This window comes from Schistocerca gregaria, chromosome 2 (genome assembly GCF_023897955.1).
Source record: "Schistocerca gregaria isolate iqSchGreg1 chromosome 2, iqSchGreg1.2, whole genome shotgun sequence".
Taxonomy (NCBI): domain Eukaryota; kingdom Metazoa; phylum Arthropoda; class Insecta; order Orthoptera; family Acrididae; genus Schistocerca; species Schistocerca gregaria.
The window spans coordinates 610,835,238-610,855,949 of NC_064921.1; the positions used below are offsets into that span (position 1 = coordinate 610,835,238).

The following is a 20,712-nucleotide window of genomic DNA, read 5'->3' on the forward strand; positions in this document are numbered from 1 at the left end:
GTACACTGTCACATACTCATGGTTCCCCAGTCCTTCAACCACTTTCCAGAGATGCTAATGGCAATAACTTCTGAACACTGAACCAACTTTGTCATTTCCGAAAGCTCATTCCCATGTTCCAGACATAACAGTCTGTCCTTTGTCAAAGTCATTTATGTCACTGGATTTCTCCATTTGTATATCTGTCCTTTGAATCATTTTTGTACAAGACATGCACAGGGTGATGGCAAACATACGATTGATATTGGACAATTCATAGCATGATATGATGGTTTGAAGACATGATGTGATATGATGGGAATGTACAAACAGAATTTTACATAGTTATTAATTATTCTAGTTCCATTTCTTTCTCACACATATACAAAACACATGCCTGGTTAGTATATTTTTAGATGGTATAAACACAAAACTATTTTACACATATTTTACATTAATGTTTACTTCTTGTAAAAAATCCATTCCTGCAATTGATTTCATATTTCTGTTCACACATATGGGCCAAAACTGTGCAAAAGCAACCTATAAAAGAAAGCTTGACTATCATACATTAAAGGAAACCCTGGCACACATAAATTGGCATCAGGTAGACCTATATGAAATAGAAGATATTAATGAAAAGTGGGACAAATTTTATACAACATTAACCCATTGTCTTAACCAAGTGTCCCCAGTGGTCAAAATATTAAAGAAAACTGACAGTTCCAGGCATCTACAAAGCCTGTAGAAAACCTACAAAGAAGCACTTAAGACATTAAAAGTGCACATGTATGCTGAACAGATGAGGAAATCTAGTAATGTTGCCAAAACAATGTGGAGTATAGTAAATAAGGAAAGAGGAGGGAGTGGCAATGTAGTGTGCAATAACATAATAATAACTGACCATGAAAAATTGCTGAGTGACCCAAAGGAAGTATGTGAGAGATTCATAGACAAGTTTAGTAAGATGAGTAGGGAGGATGTGATCGACCCACCACAGATGCTAAATCCCAGTAATGTTAGTAATTCATTCTTCCTGAGGTGTGTTACAGAACTGGAAATCCTGAAAACCATTTACAAATTAAAGGCAAATACATCCTGTGGCTGGGAAAACCATTTACAAATTAAAGGCAAATACATCCTGTGGCTGGGATGACATCTCAGTGAAATTTCTGAAAGAATGCAGTAATGAATTAATAAAGAAACTAAAATATGTAATAAACAGCTTTTTCAGGCAGCGGTCATTTCCTGATCTCTTGAAAGTCACTGAAGTAAGACCGGTGCATAAAAAGGGAATAACTACAGACATACAAAATTATAGGCCTATTTCATTCACATCAATACTTAGTAAGCTGTTGGAAAGGCTACTTCTTAATCAACTTTAATCATTTTTTTGTAAGTACAATCTATTAAAAAACTGTCAGCGTGGTTTAGGAAGGGCTGGTCTACAATAACAGCTGTAGCTACATTTTTGCAAGTGGTACTGAATAAACTTGATGATGGAATCAAAGTTATTGGCACCTTTTTAGACCTATCCAAGGCTTTTGACTCTGTAAATCATTCTGTCCTTCTACATAAATTAGAAACTTATGGAGTCAGAAGAGTAGCATTAGATTTGTTAAGATCCTACTTTGGTGACAGGAGACAATGTGTAAAGCTGTATTATACAGCTGGGAGACATACGCAAATAGCAAAATCATCTTATAAAATTCTTAACTCTGGAGTCCCTCAGAGAAGCCTTATCAGGCCTTGTTTGTTTATTTTGTACATCAGTGATATAATAATTCCACAAAATTTAAACCTAGTAAATTATGCTGATGATACCTCCTTCATAAGTTGGGCTCTACAAAACAGTTAGCAGTGCAAAATAATGCAGAGAACACTAGCCTTGTCACAGAATATCTCACCAAAAACAAATGGACACTAAATAAGGACAAGACAATCTTGATGGTGTTTCTGCTAAATTATAAATCAAGACAATTGGATAAAGAACCAGAGCTATCAGTTGAAACAATTGATAAACATTAAATTCCTGGGTATTATAGTACATGAACATATTACATGGAAGGAGCACATCAGCTACATGTCTCAAAAAATCTCCTGTAACACCTCCCTGCTATAATGCCTTTCTAGCAGAATAGCGCAACCTGTTTTAATACAAATCTGTTTTGGAATTATACACTCCCATCTGCAATATGGTATCAAGATGTGGGGTGGGGTACCAACGGTATATATGGATAGGGCTTTTAGAGCTCAGAAAAGAGCAATTAGGATAATAGCTAACATTAGTAAGCATCAGTCCTGTAGAGAATATTTCATTAAGTATAATATACTAACAGTGTGTGGGTATTATGTGGCACAGACCCATAATAACTCACTTTTGCTGTCAAGTGAACATTTATTTTAATGCTGAACCAGGCGAATACAAAAATCAGTGAACTGAAACCATATTCAGTTGTCCATTGAGTAGTATCATGAAAGTATTAACTCCGCAGCATAAGACACAGTGTGGACCAGATTATGGTGGTTGCAGGGCCACCTGTACAGAGTCATCTCATAGCATGATGAATTCGCATGATACCAGGTCTTTGTGTACAAACACTGGTGGCACTGAATGAATGTGAGGCAGTGGTGCGGGAAGGTGGATGATGTGCGCACGCACTCATTCTACAAGGGCTGGAAGGTTGATTGTGTTGGTCAGGGGTGTGCCCTCTACGAATTCACCTGACAGGATGGGAGGTTCTCCATATACCTCCGCCAGCTAAGCAATCAGGTCCTCCTTGTGGGCGGAGCGGATGCCGAGTAAGACCCAAGGAAGTGCCCTAGAACAAAGCCCATCATGGCACATGACTGCAGCTTTTAGAATTCTGTTCCTTTTGCTCAAACAGGCTGTTCACCTGCAGATGATAGGCCATTGTGTGGAATTTTGCTGTTCTGCACAGATCACACAGTGGAGCAAAAATTGTGGACTCCAATTGTCATTTCTGGTCCGTAGTAAGTGAAAGGGGGCAGCCAAATCTCCCCACCCATGCCAATAAGAAAGTGTGAGCTATAGTCTCTGCTGTAATGTTTACCAGAGGAACTGCCTCAACCAAATGGGTTATGTGGTCGCTCATAGACAAAATATATTTGTACCCCTTGGAAGGGGGAAGAGAACTGACCACGTCAATGTGCACGTACTGCAGGTGGCCCTTGGGGACGTTGAACTGTCCTAAAGGAGCTGTGCACGTTTACCCACTTTACTACATTGGCAAGAAACACAAGCGTGTGTCCAGGAGCGGCAGTCATGCTGAAACTTTCAGTGACTAGTCTTGTAATTGCCTGCGTTCTGGGTGGGCCAGGTTGTAAAGCATCGAAGATCCCATGCCAAAGGGCGGACTGCATAAAGGGGTGGGGGCAACCAGTAGAAATGTCACAGAGGACAGGGTTGATGACCCATGCAGGGTAAGAGGTCTGACTGTGAATGAAGAGTCATCGTCTGAAAGCAGTCGTTGTGTGTCTGCATCTTCAGTCTGAAGTTGCATGAGTTCATCCAAGTTCAAGGGTGTGGAGATCACTGAGAAATGAGATAGATAGTCAGCTACAACATTTTCTGCACCATGGATGTAACAAGCATCCAAAGAATGTTGGCAAATAAAGTCCACGTGCTGGAAGTGGCGCAGCGGGAGATCCTTCACCATGTTGCGTATTGCATCAATGAGAGATTTATGGTGCGAGTAGATGGTGAAAGGACACCCTTCCACATCACTCCTGAAGTGTTTGACTGCCTCATAAACTGCAAGAAGCTCACATTCAACGGCCAACCATTCACACTGTCTCCTGGTTAGTTTTTCAAACAGAAACAGAGCGACTGCATGGAGTCCGCAGTGTGCTGTTGTAAGACAACACCCACAGCTGTCTCACTAGCGTTGGTAATGGGCCTTGTGGTCAGGGTAGGCCAGAGTGGTTGCTTTCGCGATGGCCAATTTCAGATTGTCGAAAGCATTGAGCATGGGCTTAGTCCAGTCCAGCTTTCACTTTCCCATGGTATTTTCACCTGAGAGGGCAAAAGTAAGGGTCGACTGGATGGAGGCAGCCTGGGGGATATGGCGTCGATAAAAGTTTACCATACCCAGAAAATGCTGCAGTTGAGTGTAATCCTCAGGAAGAGGCAGTGCGAGAATAGTTTCGACATGAGACTCTGTTGGTCGGAGGCTGTCAGCCAAGACCGTATGGTGAAGGAATGTAACTAATGTAGAACAGAGTTTAAATTTGTCATGGCTGATAACCACACAGCCGACCGCGGTTGCCACGTGGTTCTAGGCACTGCAGTCTGGAACCGCGCGACTGCTACGGTCGCAGGTTCGAATCCTGCCTTGGGCATGGATGTGTGTGATGTCCTTAGGTTAGTTAGGTTTAAGTAGTTCTAAGTTCTAGGGGACTGATGACCTCAGATGTTAAGTCCCATAGTGCTCAGAGCCATTTGAACCATTTGATAACCACACAATTGGCCGTGAAGGCCACATGAATTGCATGAAGATGAAATTTGCGTTCCTTGGCAAATGAGGAAAAGATCAGGATGTCATCCAAATAGGCAAAAGCAAAGGCAGAGGTAGCAAAATTGAATCAATGAAATGTTTCCACATGTGTGGAGCGTTTTTCAAGACGCAAGGCATGTAACAGTATTCAAATAGGCTGAAGAGTGCGATGATGGACATCTGCGGAATACTTGGTGGGTGCATGGGAATTTGGTGGTATACCTTCGAACAGTCTAAGACAGAGGAGAACTGACTGAGTGAAATCCTGGATACAGGGACTGGGACAGTTATCAATTATTGTCCTAGCGTTAAGGGACCTGTAGTCTCCACACATGCATAGCAAGCTGTCCTTCTTAGGCTCAAGGTGGATAGGTAAGTCCAGTTGCTGTCCAATGGTCAGAGCATGCATGCCTGAAGCCGACAAATCCTGAATAATTTCTTTCACCTGCAGCAATCTGCAAGCATTAAGACGTCAAGATTTATGATGTGCAGGTGGGCCATCTGTAGTGCGGATTCTGTGATGAATTCTGTTGCTGATTGCTGATACCCACGAAGGGAGGCAGGCGGGGGGAGGTGGGAGGGGGAGCACAAGTGATGGTGGTTCACTGACTTTGCTGGGCTGGAATGGTGTGGGTGGTGTGTCAGCGGCAGACAACAACTGAGGGCGTGGCATGGCAGCCAAGCAATGCGGTATTCGACAAATCGAGCACATGTGCATCTGTGCCGGGCCGGAGTTACGTGGGTGGGGTGATGGCGGCAAATGACGATGAAGGGTGTGGCACAGCAGCCATGTGGTGCAAGAGAACCCGTGGAGTGGGAACATGAGTGTTCTGTAGATGCAACTGAGACGGCATGGAACCGGCAGAAGGAGAAGGTAAGCTCAACCCAGGAGCGATACAGAATGAACGTGCAGTAGAAGCAGTAAATGGTTCTGGAAGAAACGGCTCTGCAGACAGATTGCAAATAGTACTCTGTGCATGAATCAATTCAGCAGAGGCAGCAGCAATGTGGGTGCGTAAATCCTCATTATGGGTGTAGAGCCCAACTTCTCATTTTGCGTCCGGAGCCTATCGATCTGCATGCAGACATCCACCAAGTCAGAGAGATGTGCAGAGATGCACATGTGGAAAGCGTAGCCAACGAGGCAGAGAGTGGAGCCATGCTGAACTCGTTCAAGCACAGAACAGCAGAACCAGACGCGCGGCAGAGAGTTGCGGCCTGCAGCTCTGGTGAAAGTTCATAATAGTGTAGAAAGTCCAACCTGATTACAAGCCCATCCATGTTAACGTCATGGAAGTTCAAAGGAAAGGTCGCAACTGGCGATAGGTGAAGTAACATCTTAATGGAGCCAAGGATCGTGATAGGAGAGTGATTTGCGGCTATCAAAGTGAGGTTAGCAGGAGAAAGTGTGTTGCCCACTAGCTTGGCCAGTATAATGCTGACATCAGCGCCAATGTTGATGAGAAAGCGCTTGCCCAATGACAGGTCCATGATGTAAAGGCACTGTGCCACTGAAACAAGTGGTGGCGTCGGAAGGTAGGCACTGTCGACGATCGTGGCGGGATGTGATGCCTAAATGTGCCCGCCAGAATCGTTTGGGTATGCACAAGGTGCACAACAGTTCCGAACGGCATCCCCATAGGATGCATGGTACCAGCATAGTAGGTAAGCTTCGAGGCGAGGTGGTGCAGAGTAGGTGGGGGATGCAGCAGACTGGGTCATTGCCTGAGACCACTCAGGCTATTGCTCGGGAGAGGTTGGCTGCTGTTTGGATGCTGCAGGCAGTACCTGCTGAAGGCCACCAGGAGGCATCTCCTGGCAGGCTGCTGAGCTGCTGAGGTGCACAAGCTGGCCCCTACCGGTAGGATGCAGAACTGAAGGTGCAGGCATGCCAACTGAAGGTGAAGGTGATGTTGTCTGTGACAGGCGATGCCAGTGATGAATGATTGCATAGGCCTGATTGGCCACACATAGAAGAACATTGAAAGTATCCACTATGAGAGAAAGTAGGCGAAGTTTTAGGTCCAATGGAAGCTTGACCATCCACAAGGTCCACAGCATGGCGTCTGGTAGAGCTTAGTTGTCAATTAATTCATGGAGGCACCGCAAAATTTGCAAAGGAGTGCAGTCATCGAGGTGCTCGACAGGGGTGATTTGGTGGATATCTGCCCGGTACCACACGATGAGCACTGAGAGGTGAAGATCCTTGTGAGTGGTGTAGCAAGCCCCCAATGCTGGGAGTGCAGTAGTGGTGGATGATGTGTCGCTCAAGGTTTGTGTGGGGGAGCAGATGCAAGCAGCACATGGTGTGGAGGGAGCCTGTGCAACCATCAGTACGATGTGTCCCAACTGCAGGCCTGGAGGCGGACGTGTCGCGGGTGTAACAGCCGGTGCTGTTGCAACAACAGGTGGAAGGCGGTCACAATGCAATGAAGGAAGGGCTGTTCCAGAAACCGGCATGGATGAAATAGATGGTGCCATTATGGGAGCGGGCATAAAGCGGTTGTGGTGTGACCATGGAGCAATGATCATGGAAACTGGTGCAGTTGAGGTGATTGGTGTCGCCGAGACAGAGGGCAGGGGGGAGGTGGAGGGGGGGGGGGGACGGGAAGGGGGGAGTGAAATAATGTCAGGCATATAAGAATGTGCAGCCCCATGTGCATGAACATTCAAATAACAGTTCTTGAATTTTGTCGGCACATCAAACCAACCCGAAGGCGACTGCTTATCTGAGGGGTGAAACACAATGTCCTTTATTTGATTACTGTTCACTAAGCAGCGTGCACTGTCTGTGCAGCAGGTATTGCTGCATAGTAGCATTCGACAGTGGCCATGGTGAGCCAGTAATGATTAAGTGGCTGCCAGCATGGCTGTGGCCATGTAATTGTTCATTTTTAACCAAGTGTACATAAGGAACACTAGTAAAAACACCAGTACAGTTAAGTGCAAGGCACTGGCATTAAAGGACACTGGTAGATCCATTGTTCCGAGGACAATGTGGACCATCACATGAAGTCCGTTAATGATGAAATGAAGCACAAAATAATTTCTGAACACACAATAATGATGTCGGGGTCACCACTGTGGGTATTAAGTGGCATAGATCCATAATAACACACACTTGCAGTCAAATGAACATGTATTTTAACACTGAAAAAAGTGAATAAACAAGTGGCTGTCAAACACAGAGCACTGCGAGACATAGACAAAGTAAAGCAAAATAAAGTCAAAGAACATCAGCTCCAAAGACATGGAGCTTCATGCCAGAGGCACCACAGGTATATTCATTGTATGTTCTCAGAACTATACTGTTTGTAAAAGAAAATATGGAGTATAGTTTAATCAATAGTGACATCTATAATTATAATACAAGAAAAAGAGAGGATTGCCATAAAATTCAGTAATCTACATCTACATGACATCTACATCTACATGACTACTCTGCAATTCACATTTAAGTGCTTGGCAGAGGGTTCATCGAACCACAATCATACTATCTCTCTACTATTCCACTCCCGAACAGCGAGCGGGAAAAACGGACACCTAAACCTTTCTGTTCGAGCTCTGATTTCTCTTATTTTATTTTGATGATCATTCCTACCTATGTAGGTTGGGCTCAACAAAATATTTTCGCATTCGGAAGAGAAAGTTGGTGACTGAAATTTCGTAAAAAGGTCTCGCCGCGACGAAAAACGTCTATGCTGTAATGACTTCCATCCCAACTCGTGTATCATATCTGCGACACTCTCTCCCCTATAACGCGATAATACAAAACGAGCTGCCCTTTTTGCACCCTTTCGATGTCCTCCGTCAATCCCACCTGGTAAGGATCCCACACCGCGCAGCAATATTCTAACAGAGGACGAACGAGTGTAGTGTAAGCTGTCTCTTTAGTGGACTTGTTGCATCTTCTAAGTGTCCTGCCAATGAAATGCAGCCTTTGGCTCGCCTTCCCGACAATATTATCTATGTGGTCCTTCCAACTGAAGTTGTTCGTAATTTTAACACCCAGGTACTTAGTTGAATTGACAGCCTTGAGAATTGTACTATTTATCGAGTAATCGAATTCCAATGGATTTCTTTTGGAACTCATGTGGATCATCTCACACTTTTCGTTATTTAGCGTCAACTGCCACCTGACACACCATACAGCAATCTTTTCTAAATCGCTTTGCAGCTGATACTGGTCTTCGGATGACCTTACTAGACGGTAAATTACAGCATCATCTGCGAACAGTCTAAGAGAACTGCTCAGATTGTCACCCAGGTCATTTATATAGATCAGGAACAGTAGAGGTCCCAGGACGCTTCCCTGGGTAACACCTGATATCACTTCAGTTTTACTCGATGATTTGCCGTCTATTACTACGAACTGCGACCTTCCTGACAGGAAATCACGAATCCAGTCGCACAACTGAGACGATACCCCATAGCTCCGCAGCTTGATTAGAAGTCGCTTGTGAGGAACGGTGTCAAAAGCTTTCCGGAAATCTAGAATTACGGAATCAACTTGAGATCCCCTGTCGATAGCGGCCATTACTTCGTGCGAATAAAGAGCTAGCTGCGTTGCACAAGAGCAATGTTTTCTGAAGCCATGCTCATTACGTGTCAATAGATCGTTCCCTTCGAGGTGATTCATAATGTTTGAATACAGTATATGCTCCAAAACCCTACTGCAAACCGACGTCAATGATATAGGTCTGTAGTTAAATGGATTACTCCTACTACCCTTCTTGAACACTGGTGCGACCTGCGCAATTTTCCAATCTGTAGGTACAGATCTATCGGTGAGCGAGCGGTTGTATATGAGTGCTAAGTAGGGAGCTATAGTATCAGCGTAATCTGAAAGGAACCTAATCGGTATACAATCTGGACCTGAAGACTTGCCCGTATCAAGCGATTTGAGTTGCTTCGCAACCCCTAAGGTATCTACTTCTAAGAAACTCATGCTAGCAGATGTTCGTGTTTCAAAGTCTGGAATATTCCATTCGTCTTCCCTGGTGAAGGAATTTCGGAAAACTGCATTCAATAACTCCGCTTTAGCGGCACAGTCGTCGATAACAGTACCATCGGCACTGCGCAGCGAAGGTATTGACTGCGTCTTGCCGCTTGTGTACTTTACATACGACCAGAATTTCTTCGGATTTTCTACCAAATTTCGAGACAATGTTTCGTTGTGGAACCTATTAAAGGCATCTCGCATCGAAGTACGTGCCAAATTTCGCGCGTCTGTAAATTTTAGCCCATCTTCGGGATTTCGCGTTCTTCTGAACTTCGCATGCTTTTTCCGTTGCCTCTGCAACAGTGTTCGGACCTTTTTTGTGTACCAGGGGGGATCTGTTCCATCTCTTACCAATTTATGAGGTATGAATATCTCAATTGCTGTTGCTACTATATCTTTGAATTTGAGCCACATCTCGTCTACATTCGCATAGTCAGTTCGGAAGGAATGGAAATTGTCTTTTAGGAAGGCTTCTAGTGGCACTTTATCCGCTTTTTTAAATAAAATTATTTTGCGTTTGTTTCTGATGGATTTGGAAGAAATGGTATTGAGCCTAGCTACAATGACCTTGTGATCACTAATCCCTGTATCAGTCATGATGCTCTCTATCACCTCTGGATTGTTTGTGGCCAAGAGGTCAAGTGTGTTTTCGCAACCATTTACAATTCGCGTGGGTTCGTGGACTAACTGCTCAAAATAATTTTCGGAGAATGCATTTAGGACAATCTCGGAAGACGTTTTCTGCCTACCACCGGTTTTGAACAAATATTTTTGCCAACATACCGAGGGTAGGTTGAAGTCCCCACCAACCATAACCGTATGAGTGGGGTATTTATTTGTTACGAGACTCAAACTTTCTCTGAACTGTTCCGCAACTGTATCATCGGAGTTTGGGGGTTGGTAGAAGGAGCCAATTATTAACTTAATTCGGCTGTTAAGTATAACCTCCACCCACACCAATTCGCACGGAGTATCTACTTCGACTTCACTACAAGATAAACCACTACTGACAGACACAAACACTCCACCACAAATTCTGCCTAATCTATCTTTCCTGAACACCGTCTGAGACTTCGTAAAAATTTCTGCAGAACTTATTTCAGGCTTTAGCCAGCTTTCTGTACCTATAACGATATCAGCTTCTGTGCTTTCTATTAGCGCTTGAAGCTCAGGGACTTTTCCAGCGCGACTACAACAATTTACAACTATAATTCCGACTGTTCCTTGATCCAAGCATGTCCTGTAATTGCCAAGCATCCTTTGACATTACAGCCCATCCCGCACTTTCCCGAGGCCTTCTAACCTAAAAAACCGCCCAGTCCACGCCACATAGCCTCCGCTACCCGTGTAGCCGCCAGCTGAATGTAGTGAACTCCTGACCTATTCAGCGGAACCCGAAACCCCACCACCCTATGGCGCAAGTCAAGGAATCTGCAGCCAATACGGTCTCAAAACCGTCTGAGCCTCTGATTCAGACCCTCCACCCGGCTCTGCACCAAAGGTCCGCAGTCGGTTCTGTCACAGATCATAGTTCATTTCCTACTGGAAGACATTTTTATAACACATTGCCAAATATTATAAAATTGTTTAATGGAAACATATTTAAGGCAAAATTAAAGCAACTGTTAATTGAAAAATGTTTGTACTCCATCAAGGATTTTTAATGTTACTGTCTGTAATCTATCTTTACCTCTAAACCTTTTTTAATGTCCTTATGTTTGTAAACTGACTATGACAACGACTCTTCAATTATTATGGACAAATAAACTATTTACTATTTATTTATTTATTAAGCAGAGAGGTTTTCAGAGTCTTTTTGAACAAAGGCCGATACTTCATGTCCCTTATTTCTTGTGAAGACTGTTGTATAGATGGATGCCTTGCCTAAATGCTGAGTTCTTGAAGGGGGAGGTACACATATTTTGAATATAGAGTTTTGTTTTTTGCCTTGTGCCATGATCATGAACATTCACATTTTTGTTGAATTTAGTAATATTACTTTTTATAAATTTACATGTTTTTAATATGTAGAGATTGCCAAGAGGAAGAATAAGAGAACTTTGGAAGAAAGGTCTACAGCTGTCATTTGGCTTTGCCCTGTTCATTATACTCACAGCTCTCTTTGCTATGTGTGGAGTCTCCCCAGAATATGATACAATACTGCATTACATGATGAAATTGCATGCAGCAAGCAATGTGGACAATCTCAGCACTTGTGCAATATGTGAGGATACGTAAGCTGTAGCACACTTGGTTCATTTTGTTAATGTGTGTTTCCCACTTTAAGTTGATGTGTGTTTCCCACTTTAAGTTGTTCTGTGGTAGCAAGGCAAATCTATTGGTTGTGCCAATTGGGAAACTGTCAGACACTGTCCTCTTTCTGTGGCCCCTGTTCCCAGCTAACACTTCCCACCGCTGTTTGCCCTCCTCCCCCCTTAACCTCTTAAGTTCCTCCCTCGCTCTGTCCAAATCAGCCTGAAGGGCTCTAATTTTCTCCTCCTGTTCAGCTATAATCCTATCTCTTGAGCAAACCCTGCAAGAGAATGGAAGAGTCTCGTTTGCTTCCCCAATTCCCATGGCTCTACAATTTTCCCAATGAAACCACCTGTCACAACAGCTGCACAAAACCCCTGAACTAACTTTCCTACTGCAGCTCACACACTTAGTATCCATGGTAGTTTGGAAATTAGTTAAGAGATTTAATAAGTGATAACGATAATATATTAACTACAGATACTTTCTGTTACCTGTTAGAGATATATGATCTAAACCACTCCTTTGATGCCACATAACTGCCATTTGTCAAGTAGATTATTGTGGTCTATGATGTCAAATGTTTCTGACAAATCTTGGAAAATTACAATTACTTTTTGTTTTTTGTCAAGAGCATCTATGGCAGAGTGTATATACTCATATATACCAGTTGTTGGATTTATTTTTCCTGGAGCTATGCTGGGAAACTGAGAGGATTTGGTTCTTTTCAAGAAAGTTTATTAATTTTTGATAGATAAGTCTCTCCAGAAGTTTGATAAACATCAATAATAATGATACAGGTCTATAGCATTCCATGTTATTTTTCTTACCTTTCTTAAAAATTGGGATAACTCTGGCCACTTTCATGCAATCAGGAAATGAACCTGTCACCAACAATGAGCTGTACACATTAGAGAGAGGTACCGCTATTTTAGTTATGCAGTTCTTTAAGATCAAATCTGGAATGTCATCAATTCCAGATGATAGTTTGCTTTTAAGGCTCTTTGTGATTAATATAATTTAATCAGCTGTAGTTTTGCAGAAAAACACAGATGTTTATGAAAGTTTTTATTTTGTTTTGTCTATTGGGTGTGGGTATGGTTCTGCTTTACAATACTTTCACAGTAAGTGTTGAAAATATTTTCAACCTCTTGTGAAATTGTTGTCGGTGAGTGTAGTAATTTCATGTTCATGAGGTATTTGATTTGTTTAATTTATTATGAGACTCCACACTGCTTTGGCTTTGATTGAGGACTTGCAGCTGCTACCATTGCTAGAATACTTCCTCATTCATCTCTGCTCTGCTTATATACTTCTTTTCTAATTGCATCATGTACCTGCAATACCACCAGGTAGCATACAGTCTCATGATAGGTTCATAAGTGCATATTTTGTATGTTCAAGTACTTTGTGATATTCCCCTGCCTTTTCTTTTCTTCGTTGATAGTCGTCAGTGTCGATGTACTACATTGTTATACTGGCTGAAAATGGAGGGGGGAGGTTGGGGGTGATAGTTTAACACTGACTACAGTAAATGATGTAGCCAACAGTTGCACAGTTACATTTCACAGTTCTTTACTTTCACTGTTCACAATCCCCCAATATTACACAGTTATATGGCCAGTTCACTATTGATAAATGATAAGCCTCATTAATAGCTTGCAGGCAAACATCAGCATATTGCTACAATATTTTGCTGTTGAACATCTATGAGCATAGATATGTAACCACACAGTTCACAGTTCTTGCAAAATAATAAGGTATGTGTGATACTATTTCTCCAAAAAAAATGAACAGACACTGTCATTGTTTTAACACATGGTCTATTTGTGTTACACTAATTCCACAGTTAAGTTGATGCATTGTTGTTACTTGAAACAGTACATAATTCCCCTCTGAAACTGGGCTGTGGACTGACTGACTTGGGACCAAAAATAGGGCCTTTATATATCCTCACAATAATAGGCACTGAAACTATACATTGTACAGTGTTTAAATTACAGAAATTACAATTAACACATAAATCATTCAGTTAACTGAATACGTCCAAAAATTCCTCCTTTTTAATAGTTCATTCTGTCACAAAGGTTAGGCCAAATTATTTTTTTTAATACTGATATTAACAGATATAGTTATACAAACAATGCTTTTGACAAATCTGGTAATTGTTTTGGAGTTAAGTAAGGGCTGGCTTTGCCAACAAGTTTTCAAATAGAGCCAAATAAATACTTAAAGATTTCTAGTACTTTTTCTTCCAAATGTTTATAATTATTACAGAATTTACATTTGTCTGTATGTCAACAATAGAATTTAAGTCACAAAACAATTACTTGTTTCACCCTATAATACAAGTATTAACTAGGAACGGTCAAAATAAGTTGGTAAATTAATTACATACACACAAGCACAAAATTAGACCTGGTGCTATTTTCTTTAAGCCTAAGGGCCAGCCTTTCTCTTTTATGGAAATGCAGATTATACTCATGTATTTTAATGGTGATTAGGCAAAAATGAAAATAAAATAAATTTAAGGAGGCAGATGGCAACGCAGGAGAGGAAGTAAAGAAATCCCGGCTTGCTTCATCACAACTTCAGTATTAAACATACTGTCTGTAAGAGGAATAGAGAAGGAAACAAAATGGCAACTTGATTCTGTAAGCATCAATTAGCTAATTTCCAGAAGCAACTGAAAAACTTCATAATATTGTAATATTACAAATGGAGCATAGTGAATAACTGTGGTATTGATTCTGCAGGGAGAATGGCTGATACTACTTGCACTGTGAATTCGCTCCTCCTATTTCCTTATGTAGGAGGTGATATTTCTGATTAAGATAATAAGACTATCTTTATGCTGAAAGATCTACTTGTTATCACAATATTAAGTGAATCTGCATTCTAGCCTTTTTGTCAATATAATAACTGATTTGTCAAATATTATAACAGAAACCGAAGGAATGAATTGTTGTACATAAATACTTGTGACAATATACCCAATGTTGGCACAATTTTGGATTGGTGTTTGTACGGTTTTATGTTTATAAAAAGTAGAAAAAGAGCAGAAGATTGAAAATTATAATGTCTCTGTTCTGTCACATTTGTGGACACTGCACATCAACTAGATGGATGTGCATGGTTGCGTTCCTCGTCTTGCAAATATATTTCCACTCTTTTAACACAGAACATTCTAAACCATTTTACCCAGTCTCTCTTTGCAGTTAAGCCTTCACACTCAGCATCTCCTTCTCACTGCCACTGTCCACCTCCCACTGCCTCTTTTTTCTCCCACTGACTTAAAGTGTATCCAACTGCCACTGTCTTCTCCCTCACTTACACTGTCTCCTTTTGTCTTTCTTTCCCATTGCCACTGTCTCCACAATACTACAGCACCTCAAAAATTCTAGAAGGTCCAACTACTTTTTCCCTATACCCATGTGTTTAAAACTTTGGTCCAAAATGTGCCCTCCCCTATATCCATGCGTTGATGTTTGCTGATCTGGGAGAGTCTAGAGCCCCCCAAACCTATCTTTGGTCTCCAATCACCTGTATTTTCTGTTTTTCTATGGTCTCCTCTCTCATTTGTCCCCTCTGCTTCTATCTCCATCCATCTCTCTTTCTCTTTTTCTGCCACTGTCTTTCACTGAACATTCTTGTTTCCTCTTTGTTTACCACTGTACTATTGTTTTCATCCAACACTTTTCCTCTTTCACTGCCACTTTCTCTCTCCCACTATCACTGCCTCCTCTCTCTTTCTTTCCCACTGGCACTGTTTCTCCTCTCTCTTCCACCATCAGTGTCTCTCTGCTATTCTCTTTCAGCACAAAACAGTGCAAAATTTTTGGTGAGGATGGCGCAATGAGGATTGATGGAGCCTGCTTTCCCACTTTTCTGTCGGTGTCATTGTTGTGCTCTGACAGGAACATTTTTCTGTGAGTTCCCTTCTTTTCAATTTTACACCTGGGTGTGCTGCTTATATAAAATGAATTCTATAGGTCTGTAAGGTTTTGACATTTTTTATATACTTTGACACATTTGTATACATTGTCGAAGGTAAACAACAAATAAATAAGTACGCATGATATAAGGTTAACACAAAATTGTTTGCTTCACATTTTTTCTCAATACTTTGCTCATTGACCATAATTCATTGATATTCCTGGCTTATGATCTTTGTCTTAAAAAAGTAAAAATGTTGTTAGAAATATTTTCCTGAATTTGTAGTCTTTCCAATTTTACATAACTTTTTGCAGTCATAGTAAGTTTTTTCATGAATGTTAAGACTCTTTTTAGTACTTTTTAGTCACTGAAGTACCAAATTGGGTATGTGTGTAAAGGTGTGAAGTGCCCATTATACAGAGGCAGTTTGTCATAATGTTTTATTGGTGAAAAACTGTTGACTAAAAACATATTTTGGCGACCTCAGAACTCTTTTGATGACTCCTTGTGGTGACAAACACAAAACACTTCATTTTAAAGACTGCTTCACAGCCTGTGCAGCCGGCCGTTGTGGCCATGCGGTTCTAGGCGCTCCAGTCCGGAACCATGCCTGCTGCTACGGTCGCAGGTTTGAATCCTGCCTCGGGCATGGGTGTGTGTGATCTCCTTAGGTTAGTTAAGTTTAAGTAGTTCTAAGTCTAGGGGACTGATGACCTCAGATGTTAAGTCCCATAGTGCTCAGAGCCATTTGAACCACAGCATGTGCCATCTGGATCCCTCCTACCAACACCAGCTTTTCTGAACTGGGCAGGTCGGAACTCCCCCTGCAGTATATCCTATGTTCTCATAACCCTCCTAACCTTTGTTAGTCATTGTCCTACGTCCACGTATCCCCTTCCCTATTCCTACTTCAGCACTCACAGTCTTTTTACATCTCCTCTTTTCTGCTGCCCCCCACCCACTCCATCTAACCTCCCTACCATACAGATCCAACATGCTTGAGCAGTCTTCTAGTATAGGTTGCATATGTGTCTTGTATGCAGCCTCTTTTGCAGGCTGACTGCATTTCCCCAGTATTCTCCCAATAAACCAAAGTCTACTATCCGCTTGATCTACAACTGAGCCTATGTGAGCATTCCATTTCGTATCTCTACAAAGTGTTACACTCAGGTATTTGTATGAGTTGACTGATTCCAGCTGTGACTCACTGATATTATAGTTGTACGATACTACATGTTTCCTTTTGTGAAGTGCACAATTTTACATTTCTGAACATTTCTAGCAATATGCCATGCTGTGCAAGCTTTGAGGCCTTACCACAATCTGACTGAATATTTGTGGAGTTTCTTTTAGACAATACTTCATTATAGATAATTGCATTGTTTGCAAAAAACCTGAGGTTACTATTAGTAGTGCCCATGAGGTCGTTAATATACAGTATGAATAGCAAGGATCCCAACACACTTCCCTGGGGCACAGCAGAAATTTCCTCTACATTTGTTGATGACTCCATCCAACCATAACCTGCTGCATCCTCCCTATCAAGAAATCCTCAATGCAGTCACAAAATTCACTTGCTTTTGATAATAAGCATTAATGTCATACTGACTCAAATGCTTTTGGGTATTTTAGAAATGTTGCATCTACCTGACTGCCTTGATCCATGGCTTCCAATGTGTCATGTGAGAAAATTGCAAGATGCATGTCACATGAGCTATGTTTTTAAATTCATGTTGGTTGACTTCAGACTGATAGTCCATTTGTGATACATATTTATGTCTGAGTTCAGAAAATGTTCTAATATTCTACATTAGGATGTCAAGGATACTGATGATAATTTTGAGGTTTACTTCTGCAGCCCTTCTTGTAATGAGTGTAACCTGTGCTTTCTTTTAACTACTGGAGGCATCTGCTGTAGATTATAGTTCAAGGAGGGCTAAGTCAGCTTCAAATACAGTGTAGAATATGATAGGGATCCCAATGGACCCAGGAGCTCTGTTCAATTATATCAATTTCAGCTATTTGTCAACACCACTGACACTGATATCTATTTCACTCATCTTTTCAGTGGTACAAGAATTACAATGGGGCAACACTCCTCGGTTTTGCTTTGTAAGGGCACACATGTAAACAGAGTTGAGCATTACTGCTTTTGCTTTAATGCTCTCAATTTCAGTTTCTGACTCGTCAATGAGTGACTGGATGCATACTTTGGTGCCGCTAATAGTCTTTACATATGACCAGGATTTCTTCAGTTTTTGTGGAAAACTTAAAACAACATTCTGCTACAGTAGTCACTGCGTGCTTTAGGCATTGCTTTCTTGACAGTCAAATGTGTTTCATTCCAGATATCTACCTATAGTGCTCTTCTTTATTTTACACCTGTTATGCAGTAGTGTCTGTTTCTTTACAGTGACTATATACCATGGAGGTCCCTCCCATTAAGAAATGTTATATTGGGTACATATCTATTCATAACAAGGTCAACCATTCTTTTAAACTTGTCAATATCGTTCCTCTACAGGATTCTGTCATTCAGATGTGACATTACTGCTTCTTTATCTAATTTACTGAATACATACATCTTTCTACTTGTTTTAGTTAGCTTTCATACTTTAGTGATCATTGTTGCTACAATTACCTCATCATCGATACCAGTTCTAATGTGGACATCCTCAAAGAGATCAGATCTATTTGTTTCCATTACATCTAATACATTATCATTATAAGTGAGATTCTAAACCATCTATTCTAGGTAGTTGTCAGAGAAGGCATGTAGTAACATTTCACATGATGCCTTGTCACAACCACTGTGTTGATCTGCCCAGCTGTTAAGTATCAACTATTTCACAACCTCTCTCAGTAATAAAAAACTTTCATTGCAATGCTGGAATAATAAGTATGTAACATGCTTCTGGTATCAAGCGTAATTTTTGTTTTAGCTAAAGATGTTGTCAAACAGCAAGTATGGGGTAGTTAAAGCGATCAGTTGGAAGTTCTATCTGACACAATAATCCAATATCAAGAGCAACGTTGTAGTCTTTTTCTTATATTATCAGTCATAATTTGGTGTCGTTAGCCCTTCCCTCTGGGCAACAAAAGCAGACGATGAGAATGCACAATCCAGAATATGGAACAGTTCTGTATTTATTGTTGGCCTATTTCTAATTACGATGTGAATTAACTTATGTAGTGGAACAAAGCGTGAGATAAGAAAAACATAGAAGCATATTGCAAACAGTATTGCAGTTTAAAGTCTACAGTATTACTGAATGATGTTTCATAAATGGTTTTGATTGGTTCCATACAAAGATTAATGTTATCAAATCGTGACGCACTTCATTGAAAAACCGTGGATAGAAAGGGCGAATTTGGCAACAGGCAGAAATGCGCGCTATGTTGAAGTCACAAAGATAAGTGCCGTAACGAGAGAAATAAATTTGTCATATGATAGCTCAAAGTAATGTGACATGTATGTAATTTTTGACCACTTACTGTTGACTGAATAACTTTTGTAACTGCTCCATAAATGTAGCCGAGGTGTTTGTCATAACGTAACATACATTGGTTTTACGAACTAACAGCCAATTTTCAACCGCGCTAGACAGCGAATTACGGTACAGACTATAGTGTTACCACAACTTTCATGGCAAACAGTTCGGAAAAAGAGTTTGTCGAAGCTGGGTAGCAAAGGTTTAAATTAATAAATGACATGGCAAAATCACAGAATTATATGAATTTTGGCGTTCAAAATGCGTCGCCTCTTTTCTCACCTGTCGTTGGTTACCTAAATCTATCCTTTCATTAGCCTGGAAAACAATGCCACCTGCTATAAAAGGACTTAAAATGACTTGGCAAAAACACCTAATTATTTGAATTTCGGCGCCCAAAATACGTCGTCTCTTTTCTCACCTCTCATTGGTTATCTAAATCTATCCTCCCATTACCCGGGAGAACGACGCCACCTGTCATAACTACTAACTAGACTCAAGATGATAGCGTCAACTGCTTTTCAAAATCTTGTTTTCTGTGCGGTTAATATTTTCCTACTATCTATGTAGCCTTCCTGTAGGTAATTTACGATGTGAAATGAACATCACTGATAAACAAGTCCTTACTGTGTTACCAATTAAATATAAGCATATCGCAAAAAAATTACTTCTTACTACTTACAGCGAATTTTTTCCTCTTCGTCTGTTTTGACAACTACTTTCCCCGTTACGGTATCGCCTCCGTAATACGTCGCTACAGGATTGTCGAGATATATTCGAATTTGTCGGACCATTTTCTGTTGTTCGCGTATGAACAGCTGACGCAGACAGCCTTCGCACAAGAGTAAAGAGATGCTCTAAAGGCCGCGTAGTAGAGCAGCCACACAAATTTCTGGATGTCTGTGAGTGAGTCGCCGCTGAAGGCCGATTCATGTGTGTGCAATATTGCGTCACGCGACAGACGCGTCAAAACAGTCTGTACTGAATTCTGTGCGGCAGTATTCGCAACCATTGCTGCCAGAAACATTGAGTAGCGTGGCTGCCAGAGTTTGCGTAACTAACTAAAGTGAGCATCGCGTTGATTTAGAGAGATGACTGTTAGCAATATTTGAGCGTAATGATTTTAAGTCGTGCGTGTCACTGCTGTCAACAGTTTTAGTTATTCCTCAGACTACCTTGCTTTTCAATAAAAGGACAGCAGCTGGAGTCAGCATCCACATGCCACATCACATTTCAAGAACAATAAAAACTAACAAGAGTGGTAACAGCGTCAGTTACCGAAGCGTTTTTTTTTTAATTTTTTTATTTTAATTTTTTTATCGTTTGACAATATTTGACACGTCATAACCATATGAATGTGACACAAGGCCAATTCTCTTTTTGATTTTGACACGATCTGACGTTAAACATGCACTGCCACAAAAGTATTCAGTCTGAAGATGACACAAACACCTTAATCAGGGTAAGATGGGTAAAAACACTACAAGAGATACAAAGTACTGTGACATTGTAATTTGGTTTGGCCATAGCATCC

At 41.2% G+C, this 20,712-nt stretch overlaps 1 protein-coding gene across 1 annotated transcript in view; it reads right to left on the reverse strand.

Moving 5' to 3' along the window:
• LOC126334588 (arrestin domain-containing protein 3-like) overlaps positions 1-20,434 on the reverse strand; it is a 164,404-nt gene extending 143,970 nt beyond the window's left edge. Inside the window, exon 1 of the mRNA XM_049996979.1 lies at positions 19,861-20,434. Coding sequence (XP_049852936.1) covers positions 19,861-19,972 — 112 coding nt within the window. The 5' untranslated portion in view covers positions 19,973-20,434. The remainder of the gene's footprint in view (positions 1-19,860) is intronic.
• Between the last annotated feature and the right edge of the window lie 278 nt (positions 20,435-20,712).